Raw genomic sequence first — 15,122 nt, 5'->3', positions numbered from 1 at the left:
TATCATGTTTACCCAAGTGCTGTCCACAACTCTCTCAAGTACCTTAGGGAGAAAATGTAGAAACAGGCCTATAGTTATTGAAACAGGAAGAGTCTAAACAAGGGTTCAAGCATAGGTTTCACAACTTCATGCTTGAAACAATCTAGAACTATGTCACATTTCAAATTTTAGTTGACAATCTGAGTGAACACAGGAAGTAAATGTCAAGATAATTCCAAGACAAAATAAGTAGGGCTGGATCAAGTTCACACGTTTCGCCCAGTGCTTGTTTGATGATGTTGAGATTCTGTACCTTTGTGAGCGGGTCGAAGGAGTTGAAACTCTCACTCCGAAAGACTGCACCAGTCTGATGGGGAAAATTCCTAATATTCCCAATCAGAGAAGGAGAGAACTTGTGAACTCAGCAAAGTCTTCATGGAAAACAAGCTCGGGCTTTCTTCACTGAACTTCAACAGGTTCCTCATCTGGTTTGGGAATATTGAGTTCTACTATTATCCAAAAGTAATCAGATGATTGTCTATCTTCGGCGATAATTTTTAACCACATCTTCCTATGCCAAGCAATTATCCAGTCAAGTGTGATCGCCCCTGTGAGTAGGTTCAAGAACCAAGTCAGTAAGACCATGTGGCACTTCTCGACGCATATCTTTACCTAAGGTTTATACACACTGTCATAATGAACGTTAAAATCACGTATAAATAGCAAGTTCACAATTTTCAAAGTGATTTTAGGCAAAACTCATAATAAAACCGGCAAAATCACTTGTTTGTCTTTGAAGGTTGAACAAACATAGAGCATGACTGTTAACTGCTACTAATGACAGAACAAGTAAGTACAACATTCAAACGGATTTTCGGCAGTCATTTGCTTTAGCTCTTAATAAGTCTATGTTTTCATAGGCACGTGTGAAATATCTTAATTAAAATGAGGTATCGGAAGAAAAAGAGAAAGAATCATTTCTCAGTGTTATATACGTTCCGACCAATTGTTTTTTGAAACTGAAGGTGTTCATTGATGATCATGGGCATGCATTTTTGGATTTCTAAATTGCTGCTGTTTGAATTCTAAAGCATATGCAAGAAGCGTGACATATTCGAGAAAAATGGCCAGCAATGCCAGATAGAAAGAAAGTTATACCTTCCACTCAATGCACAAATGGCGACTTTCCTTATCGTATGTGAAGAAGAAGAGCAAGCATATGGCGAAATTTTACAGAATGTTAAGGGTGGGTGGGTGGGTGGGTCGGTCGGTCGGTCGGTTGGTAGGTAAGGTGGCTTTAGGGCGACCTTGGGCCTTAAAAGGCCTATATGCGGCCAACACTTAACAAACAGTTATATTCTTGTCCAGTTAAATTACGTCGTACTTTTCCGTTTTAACGAGGAAGTCCAATACAGCTCTTTGTATGCAACCATACATTAGATTATCGCCAAGTATTGCTTCAGTGTAAAATCAGTTTTGGTTTTAGTAAGCAAAACTAACTCGCTCTCTAAGAGCCTTAAGTGGGTTTTCATGAGCTGGACATTCAATGAGGTAGTGCTGAACTGTTTCTTGGCAGTGTAAGTTACAGCTTTCACACATAGGGGAAATGTCTTTATCTGAAATACTTTTATATGCCTTCAATCCACAATGTCCTAGCCTGAGGCGAGTTAAAACAACTGCATCTCTCAACGACGACGAATTTTAAAATATATATTTATTGCAGGACACGTCGAGTACATGTGTCTACCCGTAGTGTCATTGTCCCATTATTTTGCCAAGAGGCATTTATTGACGATGAAATGACAAACATTGAACCCCCACTTTGAACACCAAAGATCGATAGAACTCAGAGCCAGTTGAATAGATTTGTGAACAAACTCAATGTTTCCAAAACGTCTCCAACAAGCACCATCATCTGCAAATTGTAATGCATCAATATTTAACGGAAGTTCAGAAAAGAAATCAATGATCATGATATTAAAGAGAAAGGGCTAATAACGCTGCCCTGTGGAGCGCCATTTACAATAATTCGCATGTCAGACACGTGTTACCCAAAACGAACTTGTATGGTTCGATCAGTTAGGAAGGACTTTAACCACTGTAGCATTCGTCCCTTTGCAGTTCAAAGAAAAGGCCATTTCTCCAGAATGTTAAGGCACAAGCATTTAGAGTTAAGTCCCTTGGTATCCTTCGCTTTCTCGTGACACTGATGGTGTAATATGGCACGTGGACGAATTACCCGTCCAAAAGAAGCCTGAAATCTAAGTATGAATTTTCAAATCACGTGGCCGGAATGCATCAGGCTCAAATTATGTCTGAAAACAAAGACGTTGTCATTTCTGTTCAATACGGAGCCAGAATATTTTCATTTCAGATTTTAATACCTTTGGTCCACAGAGTACGATGCCATTACATAATTTATAAATTTGGGCTATCGCAAAGGAAAGTTAGGACATTCTATATGTAGGTCACGGTACCGCTTTGCAAACCGGTCTAAGTTGACATTTGTAACCTTTCGGCATTTTGCAACACTGTATGTGCTAGACCTACGAAAATCAGTCTGTTAGAGGGGCGCCTATTTGGTTGAAATCCCGTTTATGTTGGCTGGATTCTGGATTATCACTCTACAATACTCTTATTCAGTTATAACCTGTGTCATGAATTTAAATCAAACTATCCTTTCGTTTATGAGGCAAATCAAATCATTTAAATTAATACAATTTCAGTTATCTTGCCAGTTCCCCACTCCCGCGCTACTCAAGATGTTCGTCGGAGACCCCCTACTGGGAGGAGGGATTTTACTTGGTACATGTCACTCCTGTAACCTCCTACTCCCGTAAGGTGCACTATGTCGGGTGACATGAAGTTTGATTAAGTAAAACGATACAGTGAATTGTGTCGTATGTATCCTCCGGAAAGCAGCTTTCTTGCACACTTGAAACTACATCTTAAGGAGCAGCTCTTGGTGACAGTGAGTAGTGATTCCAAAATATCAATCAGGCTTCAAATGAATTTAGATGCTGCTGAATTCGAGATGCTAGCTGGCAACGGCGAAACCCACAAAATAACAAAGTCAAAAACTGTCTACACAATCAGGCGTAGATCAGACTTTGATCGCATACTAGGCGTAGGGTGGGACTATTAGATTCTTAACGAAGCCAGTGACAACGTGTTCATAAAGTCGCAAACTGTGTGGATTTACTAGAAAATACCAAAACCCATAAAGGATTATATATTGCTTCCAGATCATGTGGGACCAGATGTAACCAAACCACAAGTCATGGTGTTTACATTTGTAAAAGTTGCCGGGAACATAGGCATCTTCCAGAATCTCCTGAATGAAGATGTATTATAAACTAGAGACAGTTTATATACTAGAGACAGATCTGCAGTTCAAATAATTCAACTGTTCCATTGTGTTATTTTAAGATAATATGCATTGTACTTTACAAACGTTGTGATATGGGTCTGTTTTAAGCATGTGTTTCATGCTATGTTCATATTCATGCAAGAGTTTGGCACCTGTCTTGAGATAACATTGATGGTTCTGTCTTGTTGAGGAGGTTTTATTCACAGATGACATACCTTGGTAGTTTTTGTTTGTGATATATCTGAAATACAGGTCAGTTTTAAGCATGTGTTTCATGCTGTGTTCATATTTAGGCTAGAGGTTGGTCTTGAGATAACATTATTGGTTCTGTCCTGGGGAGATTTTATTAATAGACGACATACCTTGGTAGCTTTTGTTTAGAAAAGTGTTTCCTCCGTTTTCTTTGAAAGCTGTTAATACTGTTTTCTTTTGGGACACATGGTGGTAATATCTAATGGTGGTAATATCTAATGGTGGTAATATCTAATGGTGGTAATATCTAAGTTAACATAGTTTGAAATTCTTCTTACAGAGACATTTTGGTCAAAGTCTTTGACCTTAGATACTGTTAATCCTCTCAATGCTACCGTCGAACCCATTCGACAGGAGTGCAGGATAATGACATCTCCAAATAAAACTTGCAATAATTATTCAACGAGTCGGATTTACGTGTCATATGAATTATGTATGGAATGTGCTAATTCTCACCTTTTTAAATATGTAATGTTCAATACGTTTATATACCTTAAAACGAAACGCCCGCGAATTAAAAATGAGATCGCCGAATTTCTCGACACGCAGTCGAAAATAACGGCCATTGTTGACTTCCAGCGCACCACGCCGTGTGGTACCCAGTCTAATATTTTCTTCATAATGAAATATTTTTTGATAGTTTAGTCGATATTTTTTGTTCCTTGACGAAGAGAAAGCTCATAAGTTTCCCATTTTCTAAAAATTAGTAACTTTCGGCTCACTTAAATATAAACAAAACCAATCTCAATGTTATATCATCGATTGGACGAATAGAAACGATCATGGCAACGGCGGTAAACAAACAACTCCACATGTATCGTGATGCCGAAGAAAATGTGCCATCCTTTTGACATATCCAATTATTTTATCTGGAATTAATTACACGGTGTGAATAGGTAAATGTTATTGCCTCTGCACAGAAATTACCAGATTTAGCGATTTTATTTTGATTTGGTTTGATAAACCTTCCAACATTCACAAAGTTGACAGTCGTTGGTGACCCGAAAGGGCGTGGCCAAACTCGCCGTCTTTTTAAGTGACAAGATACGAAGGATGTTTGAAAATATGCGTTCATAAGCAGAATCTGAACACATATACATTGAAAGAAAACGACTCAAAACCTATATAATGCAGATCATGAAACGGTATCACAATATTTGTAATTGTACCCACCCTTGATGAAACCGGAAGCACGTACACGGCATGGCACTCGTGGAAGTAAAATGTGAACGAGTTGGAAAACGACCATTGATACATTTTCTAAACTGATTCAAATTCCCGTAAGATCCATACTATACACCAAAATTACCTTTCAGTCATCCTCAGTCATTTACTGTTAGTTGTGTTCGATAGCAGTTGTCATTTGTTGCTTGTGTTGTAGTATTTCTCCTGAAGTTAGCCGTCAATGTGTTGATCTTTAGTTTAGCAAATCCGAAGTCGATGATTTTCGCGGTCTATTTTTTTCAAAGAATGTTCTGACACGGGGAGACATATAAATTGTCAGTGTGTCGTAACAATAACAGAATAGTCTTCTGTGTATATCGCTACAAGAAGTACAATTTTGATGATTGAAGATGTCATGAAAAAAAATCATTTTTCCTTTTGCAGAAACGAAGAAACCAGAGCTAGTGTGAGAATGTAACGTACAGTAAATGTATTTCATAAAAATTAATTACTGCTTAGAAAACAACTGTCATCGTCTTTGTGAATCAGTATTTATTTTAGACATTAAAACAGCTAAATATCACATCTTTTGTTCACGAATTTGGAGCAAAATTGAAATTATTTTGTTACTCCAAACAGCAGAGCTTTCGGAGTTAATTCTGCCTAGTATAATGCAGGTAATGTTTCAGATCAAATTGTTTGACGTGTGTGCATATTTGTATAAAAAAAAATCATGTCATGTGGCTCAGTCCGTGGTTCCATACAGCTTTTAGATATTGCACTAGTGCAATCTGAACTGCAAAATGTACCTCATGTTTATGGCCATACCTTTTACCTACTTGCACACTGTCTATGTTCATATTTTACTGTTAAAACAGACTTCATCTGGGAAACAGACTGATGATCCAAACTCTTGGAGCAGTGATTACACTGACAGTGATCGAAAGACAGACTCATTTTTTTCTTGTGATGAAATTTCATGAAGTAATATGAAATTATCATACCAGACCTAGAATAATTTTGTTGTAGTGATGTTTTGAATATGGAATATCAAAACTACAAGTGACAGATAATTAAGTGTTGAGTAGGAGGTGCAACCTATGTTAGTCTTTGGCATCAAGGTAATCATGTGGTGGCAAGTAAATTTCTTTTTTCCTAATACTGAGCTCTGCAGTGAGTGGTTTTTGTTGTCCAGTTTGGAGCTATTCTTTAAGATTTCAATTTGGATTTTTTTCATTGCCATGTGTATATGGCAAAGATATATATATATCAAATGCTTCCAGATCTTTAACGGAAGACTGCTCAGTCCTTGGCATTTTGTTATTCAAGGAAGACCGTTCTTCATGTTTCTTGTTTCATGATGGTTTAGGCTATTGAACACTAAATAATGGAGTATATCACCATCAGACACTTCAGCAAACAGAAACAATCCTTGAAAGTTCATTGGACCCATTTCATATTGTGACATTGCTCCTAAACCCAGGAAAAGACAATAAGGTAGAATAATATATATTTACAGAATATGAAGCCTGTTTACTTTCACCAGAGACAATATAACTTCTTATATGTATATGGTTTCTTTTTTATCAAATGATAACATTTTATGATAAATTTACATGTACTGTTACTTCAACAACATAATTGACATTATTTGTCACGTGCGATTCAAAATAATGCAGCAAACAAAGTGGTACTGTTGAAAACAAAAATAACTCATCACCCATTTGTATTTGATATACATTTTGGCACGATATTATGAAGAAATAAAATACACAAAATAATTTGTAACATCTATCCATATATTTTATGGCATACATGTAGTTGTAATAAAAAATTGTGCAAAACTGTCAGCTTTCCACATTACTGAAAGACATTAATTAAAATTTGGTTATTTACACGTTACTAATGCATTGACAGATTTTAAGTGTCTTTGCCCTTGTCTATTTGAGAGAGAAAAATAATTGTCATATTATTAATATCATTTAACATATTAAAGTATATGAAAAGATTTAAAGTTGTAACCAGTTATGAAACATAAAGCATTGACAAATCTATCATAATTATTCATCAAGAACGTTAATTCATTGCATAAAATTATGAATGTAATTCAACTTGTTCTAAAGTGAGACATATAACTTTCCCAATCATGTAATATGAACGCAATTTTTATCAAATCATCTCCGATTTCATGTGAAACTATAACTGAAGATATATTTTTGTTTATAAAACATGTATACTGCAGTTCTTACTACACTACATCGTCATAAAAAGAAAAGCATGAATGTTATTTTGAAACACAAATGCCACGCCCATATCCGCGCACCTGTTGTTGAGAATGATGTTTGTACACGTTTCTGTGTTGGACCATGTGAAAAAAAGAATAAGCTGGGATCAACATGCATCACAATTATATCTTTGCTATCTTTATATTCAGTGGACAATAAAGTAATGTGCCTAATATGAACAAAAATTCAAATAAAAGATACTGAAAAACTTGCATCTGCAGTGTTGATCGACTACTGTTTCCGGGTCACGGGAGCATACAAGGTCAAACTGGTTCGGCTATGTGCGAATTATATAGTCAAAAATACACCAAGAAAATTCTATGAGCTCTGATTAGTCACTTTAAACAGTTATTTGTGCTAAATTCAGACGAAATATCTCCACCTTTTCTGTTCATATTCAATAGCGAATGAATTTCATCAGGCAATCCCCGTCTGTGACATCAGATCCGGTGACCTTTGCACTTTGCAGAAAACAAGTTAGATTTCACGATCTTAATTTTCGTCCGTCTTTCGTCATACTAAACGGAAAATGATACATGGAACACTTGTAGAATGAGAAATTCTCCCTCTTTCACCAGGTCTTACACAGAAGAGTTCTGTAATCTTTCTTCTGACCAAAAAAGCTATATTTTATGTAGGAGTTCGACAAGCGCGCCATGTTTGTTTTTTAGTATGCGTAACACGATTTAACACCGTCTTTTTGTGGGTTTGTGCAAAAATTAATGAACCATAAAACTTGATATTTGCACTCATGAATGCTTATGAATCATGTATTGTATTCTGCTATTTTCATTACATGACACGTTTAAATAAACGTAATAGTGCCATTTCAGTAACACCTGTTATGACATCGAAAATGTTATTTGTTTACGACGAACGTTTTCGATTATTTTTTTTTTAGAATTATTTTTTAATTTGTCGTCGCGCGGATATTTGCCGATACAAATATACGAAATTAAAGTCAGATTCTTATGAAATATCAGTAATACGAATATTGAAATCGGTTTGCGATAATTGGACAATTTATACGGTTCCTAGTATAAAACGCATCCGGCTACCAATTGAGTAATTCAGGAAGATTTACTATATTTATGTTTGTCTTGTAATTACTATCTGTACGTTTGAAATTACCTGGATATTTTTTGATAATAATGTTTATTTTTGTATGTAGTATTAATGAGCTGAATATTTTTTCAGTTGTCCCTTATTTAGTGACGCACTGAGTGTTTGAAATCACCCACCCTCTTATTAGCGCCTTATGCTGAAATTAATTCAGCAGGCTAAAGGTTAAAGAGTTCAAAATAGTTCTTTAAGATAGGCTTGGTTTAATCTTCAGAGCTTCTGACAAAGATTTAAACAGGTTACGGAATGAATTGTTTAGACTAAGGAAAGGTGGACTTTCTGCCAGAGTAAAAGGTGGTTCTCATTTTCAGAGGTATAAGGAAACATTGTCATCATCCAAGTATTCTTGCTTTGTTATGATAGAAAAACACAAGTCTTTACAGAATGTTGAAACCCTGAAGTCTGTTATCGCAGAAAAGGAAACTCAGTTAAAGACTGATGAGGAAAATTTTGTTGATTATGTTAAGAAAAGGGACAAAGATGACTTGATGCTTAAAAAGAAACTGGAAACCAGCGAGAAGAAACTAAAATACTGTCAATCAGTTATTGCTAAGTATCATTCAATAAAAAAGAGGAAAGCTCTGAAAGACTGTTCTAATTCGTACAACAGAAAAAAGCGGAAATGTGACGAAAATATCATCAAATCAGGAACCAGTGATTTAGAGGTTCAGGGATGTAGGGTTGTAGCTGTTAATGTAGGAAGAAACGGGAAGAAAGAAGTAATTCATATCCTCGGACAAGATCAAACTGGGGATACCAGTAGCATCACAGAGAGTGAAATTGATGTTTTAAACACATTAATATACATTCTGGACTCCTTTAAAATATCTCAGAGGGCGTACCATGAGTTGTCGATGCTCTTCCCAACCCTGCCCCGCAGTTACACGTTCCTCAGTAACTAACCCACCTTTATTCCCGTGCATTCCACCATCTTATGTAGTAATGGATCATTTGCACCTTAGAGTCATAGATAAAGTTTTCAATCTCCTGATTGCAGTACTTATAACGCTTGACAATATTGCACAGCATAACACCTCTAATTGCCTGGACAAAACAGAGTTGAAGCATATTGCCCGGTTAGAGTACGTTTACCGTTAAGAGAGACTCAAAACGTCTTGAATTCAGAGACTTTCAAGGTCCAGAGAAACTTACATTCCCTGACAAGTTCCAAGCGCATTTATTGTTGGATGATACTGATCGTGCATCTCAAATGCATAGTGTTTAGGATGGGTTTAGGGACCTCAACAAAATGTTGAGAAACCAGTCACCTTATCCGGATGGGATTGCTGACAAGGTTCAGCAATCGTGTCAGACCTTTGTCGACGTATACTAGTGTCGAGATGTATATCCACAGCCCTAGATACCATGTATCGGAACTGGTAAAACTTCATGGCAATATTATCAAGTTTAGCCAACATGGCTTGGAGAAGTTCAATGACGTTGTCACAAAGCACTTCTTCACAGGAAGAAATCAAAAAGGATTACGCTCATGGGAACAGGTGGTGGAAAAGCAGAATAGAGTTTTTCAGCAAGATAATCAGCAGAGAACGAAACGAGCGTACAAAAAACGACTCTAATGATAATATTCATAGAACCAGAATTCTTAATAAACTCTTATTGTGAATGTTATGTTAAAAGGTCACATATTATCATAACGTAAAAGCAATTCACTTCAAAGTTTTTCAAATGCATTACATGGATGCTGAGAATGACATTTGCTTTGCGTTGACATCGATTGTCATTAAACATATTTTTGTAAAATGTGGAGTCATTGTTTTATATATTCCAAAGCATGGATGATTTATCATGGGGTAATTGTTTCACTCAACACCGGTACCAAAACATTATTTTAAAATGACAAATTACGTAGCTTTTTTTTTTTTTTTTAAAAACCCAAAACATTTGCTCCAACAACACATATTACCCTTCACACTTTTTCAGAGAATCATTTCCTCTTTGTGTTTTTGATTGTCTGCATTAGAAAGCGTTTTGCGTGATGTTATGTGACAAGCGGTAGTGACTATCAGTGCATTGGAAATTTATGAAAAAACTTGACAGGCCTAATTTCAAAGTCCTAATTACGCACAAAAAACATCGACAAAAATCTTAAGCTGTTTCCAAGTGTAGCAGACATATTAACACTTAAGTTGTTGAATGTGATAAGTAATTGACTTAAAGATTGAGATTATTTCTTAATGATATTCATGAAAATCGAACAAATTTCAGTAGGGATATGCGACCTTCGTAAATTCGGGGGAGATAACTCTTTCACAAGCCTTCATTTATACTACACTAAATGTGTCAGTGTCCTGTGTAAATATTATTCAAACAATTGGAAGAATGAAAACGTATGCGCTATATCCACGTATGATATGATATTGTACAAAGCTACATGTAGATATCAAAATATACATCATAACAGTGAAATCATAGTAAACGTTTAATCGGCAGGACAGAGCGAGTGTGTTTACTGTTGTTCAACCGACCTTCACCGCAAAGAAATTGCCTAATGCAACAATATCAATGTTGACGTATGACATCAATACCGATCACATAGGTAAACAGGATTTTGCGAGGACTTTTCCCTTGATTCCATGATCGTTTGTACATAAATGTGTAAGTAATCACAACGAATCTGACTGTGCATTGTTATAAGTTTTTATCGTTTTCACCGTAAGTAAGAGAAGCAAGATATGATGAGACGTACCGTTGTCGTTCTGCGTGATTTTGCGTCTGTCATGGCGTCACGTTGCGCGAATTATCTAATCACTGCATTATATCTGTTTATAATTTACTAAATCTTGCTACGATGCTCTTTCCATATATATTCTAAAGGTAGTGAGCCATTCAAAACAATGAATAGACGGTTGGATGCCGGAAGATTTCAGTAAATGCTTCACAGTGTAAACTCGGAATGTTTCCTGTTTACATTTGAAACAAGCACAGTCTTTCGAACACAGCGTTCGTTTTCACACCGATTACCTTTCGTTTTATGTTATCCAGACAGTTGGTATTGATGACAAATTTTGATGTAATTTGAGTTTAAAATGTATGCAGAATTCAGTGAAGCAGATGAGTAAGAAATATACTTGATGTATACGGGCGTTTCCTATTCTCGCGGTACTTACGGATATCGGCTGAAAAAAATAATACAAACAGTTCTTTTCTTATGAATGCTTGACAATGTTATCTTTAAATGAAGAGACTAACACCGATGGAAAACTCGATGAAAAACAAGGTCGTCGGCCCCTGACTTTTCGATCGAGGCGTCTCCCATTCTCGTTGCATAACGTTCGAGGAAGTACCGTCATGAAGTGTAAGGAAGAGGTTTCCTGTCGGCTCTGGCGGGGAAAAAAAACTTACGATTTTTCCAGGTTTGTTAAAACTCACGAATATTCATTAGACTGCATAATTTTGATAATTCACTGACGTGGGCCACTTCATAGTAACCGGACAATGATGCAAACAACCGCTAAGTATCACGCATGGGCGATCTCGGCAAAAAATGTGTTTACCGCGAGAACAGGAGACGGCCCTAATAGGTGTCTCAATACTGGTTTCGCGAAGCGTGATTTTGTAAACACTTTCCAATATGGCGGAAGTGTTAATTCTTACTTTTAACTTTACAGCATGCAAATAATCGCAGTGGTACTGGCAGTTAGCCTGTTGGTTATCACCACCGGAAGTGAAGTAAACCTGGTGTTCAGCGGCGGCTCCATCAGTAGTCAGTACGTTAAACGGGTCAACCAGACGTTCATGGTACTGTATCAAACAGCTTTAATCTTAAAACGTTCAATGCAAACAAGAAGAAATTTCATTCCTAGCAAGTGACAATACATAATATAATAGAGTATAATAGAAGCCTAACTTGTAAACCATGCCTGTCATACAGCCGAATTGTGTGTTTAAGTTATAGCTATATCAGTCTTACAAAGTGTCGGTATACAGAACTATCGTAGTAATAATACCAAGTTACATTAATCATAACAGCGCGGCCAAGGTACAAGATTAGAACATGACTTTGATAACGTGCAGAACTAGGTTCATTGTTCAAGTAAGGCGCGTTTTAAGCAAAAATATGAAAACAGCAAAGCATTAAGTAGCTATGGCTTACCTTAATACAAACAGAAGGGTTCCAGGGTGAGACTGATGTATGTTTCAGACCCTGGTGCTTATATAGCTGAACCCTATGCTTGTATGGCATAACCAGTTACCCTGAAATGGAGACGACGCTTTGCCTATCTTTTGAAAAGTTGTGGCATCTAGATATTATTCAATTTTGGCAGATAGCTTTAGAGATTATAATTGCTTTAGCCGTGCATTGTCGGAAACGTTGAGTAATAACCAGTGATGTTCGTGGTTAAGTCTCCACATCTACATCTTTCTAATTTTACAGCGTGTACAGGCGTGAATATTTGACCATTAAGTTGTGGTCGGAGCAGTCAGTACAAAAACTGGAGTGTATACTCAATCAGGCTTATAGCGGCATGGGGCGATGGCAGTAGCATAGATAGCTGTCAGTTACGCAAGTTGCCGATAACAAGTCTGCTACAAAGTTAATGCTTTAACAAAATGTACGAAATATAACACTGACTTCGGTGAGAAATATCTGAATAATTTAAGGTAAAAATATACACATTTTGCAACTGTTATACATGCATAATCGAAATAATATTTACCTACACATTTAAAAGCAAGAGTATATATTAAAGCTAGATAGAAATTCAAGTGGAGAAAACTTGATGATATCAAATATATTTTAATTCTGCCTAGAAAGGATCAGTTGTAACATCTTTTTGTATTTCTTGTGAAACAGAAAATGCACATGGTTGTACTGAGCGGCTGGAAGCTGGGTTATGGCCCATGTGGCACGGGATGCGATTTCAACGAAATCAACTACAACAACACAATACGACGACATAAAATGCTTGACGGGGCCAACAGCACATATTTGGGACAATGGTTTGACAAGATAGGGTATAGCAATATGTTTTACTCACACGATATCACCGACTATATGAATAACAACAGTGTCAGCTACGTGATGTCCGTCAGCAAGCAAGATGACTGGGAGCTTGAAGTGACTGAGTTTGACTACGATGTCGATATGGCCGCTGACTACACCGACATTTCGTAAGAATTTACGATTGATATCAAGTTGCTCTTTGGTATGCACACTCACTAGTTTTGTGAGTACATTCTCTCGATAGTGCTTTGGTAGTCAATCCCCGTTTAAATGCGTCATGTGATGCCTCGAAATAGAAATTATTGTTCAATGATATTGTTGCAAATTTATATCTGGGCCTTGTTGTCATGCTACATCAACCTAATTGCACATTAAACGAAATTACACATACTGTTTTTAAGATAAGTTCTCAATTTACCAGTGAGGTGATTAAAGACGTGTCTGTCATTGACTAACTATGACGTTTCAGTAGGTGGAATAAAGCACTAAATAAAAGCCATCCACTCAATTCACTTCAGATTGTGCAACCAGTTATCATGAAAAAATAATTACTATTAAACAAGAAAGGACTATTTTATTTGATATTCAAGGCGATAATAATTGGAAAACAAGTTGAATGACTGCATATGGACTTAGAAAATGATTGAGAAATTCCATGCTAAACCTGTTATGAATTTCGTGCAAACACGTTAATTTTGTATAATTGGAATGTTGAACAATACAGAAAAGTGTCAGTAATCAGAAGATTGTAATCACCATATGCGTCGATCGACACGGTGCACGTGTAGCGACAACTGGCTGGTATTGTTACTGAGAACGTCCAGCAGGAAAACATGACCACCTGACCATCCATGACCAGTGCCTAGACCACCGGAATATCTTTGGACATGGCATAAACCACCACCGACCCCTTTCAAAGAACCTGGCGCTGCCATGCAGGAAGGATGGCATGGGACGAACCGAATTTCATTAGCAATATTTCTTGGCCGTTCCGGGATTGTCAGCGAAAAGATGCACGTACTATTGATGTGTTTAACCTTTATGGTAAATGACGTGACGAGGTGCTTTGGCCAATTATCTAACTAAATCTATGTTGATCTGACGTTCAACAGCTGATGCAAATACATAATACTTAGTCTTAGACATGAGACCAAGATTCAAGATTCAAAATTGATAATTTAGGTATTATGGGTCAAATAGCTTACAGAACAATTACAATAACATTTAAGTCACTTTGTCACATGATTTGCAGGCATTATGTATAACAAAAACATATTTCAAGTACAAGGTAACAAAACAAAAAACAAAATAAATAAATAAATAAATAAATAAATAAATAAATAAATAAATAAATAAATAAAGAAAGAAAGAAAGAAAGAAAGAAAGAAAGAAAAAACCAAAAGAGTTTCTAAAGTATAATCATAAAATGAAATGAAAAAGAGCCCAGGCACATTCTTCATTTTCAGAACTGTGGATTTCTAGACATGCACGGGCTGTTTTGGATGAGTTTCTATTAGGGTCGGCATGACAGACTAGTACTTCCTGTAGTTCAAAGTTATGTGTTGTTCGGTATGATCCCCAAACATATCAACAGTAGTATGAGATTAATATGAAATTACTCCCCTAGATTCGTGGGCCCGGCGTGGAGGCCGTATCTCGAAGACAGAAAGATCGTATCACCAAAGTCAGAAGTTCAGATCAAACTCCAACCACATATCCGCAACGACACAGGTATTCCCAACAATACTCCAAGGGCAATGTTCAAGCCTGTTTACAGGTAAACAGGGCAATGAGTGGCGTTAGGGTCATGTTATTTCTAATATTTGACCAGCTTAATTTGAAAAGAAGGGCCAATTAACCCAAATGACCACAAGCAGGTGTGTCAGTGTCAGGTAGATAAACTAGAACACAAAGCATGGAAAATACGATGTCTAACGAACTGCCTTCAGCATATTGCAGCTGCAGCAACGACACGGCTCTGACA

The 15,122-nt window shown here is 36.7% G+C and overlaps 1 protein-coding gene across 2 annotated transcripts in view; it reads left to right on the top strand.

The window, feature by feature from the left end:
- LOC137293536 (uncharacterized) overlaps window positions 1-15,122 on the top strand; it is a 77,128-nt gene that overhangs the window by 10,592 nt on the left and 51,414 nt on the right. The window contains exons 2-5 of one of the 2 annotated variants that reach the window (XM_067824150.1): window positions 11,375-11,546; window positions 11,802-11,931; window positions 12,989-13,305; window positions 14,766-14,915. In XM_067824150.1, the coding sequence (XP_067680251.1) occupies window positions 11,482-11,546; window positions 11,802-11,931; window positions 12,989-13,305; window positions 14,766-14,915 (662 nt within the window). In that variant the 5' untranslated portion in view covers window positions 11,375-11,481. The remainder of the gene's footprint in view (window positions 1-11,374; window positions 11,547-11,801; window positions 11,932-12,988; window positions 13,306-14,765; window positions 14,916-15,122) is intronic. The other variant, XM_067824151.1, reaches the window with a different exon arrangement.

Source organism: Haliotis asinina, chromosome 8, assembly GCF_037392515.1.
Source record: "Haliotis asinina isolate JCU_RB_2024 chromosome 8, JCU_Hal_asi_v2, whole genome shotgun sequence".
Taxonomy (NCBI): Eukaryota; Metazoa; Mollusca; class Gastropoda; order Lepetellida; family Haliotidae; genus Haliotis; species Haliotis asinina.
Note: the sequence above shows the minus strand (reverse complement) of the source record. Positions and strands in the feature narration are given on the sequence as shown.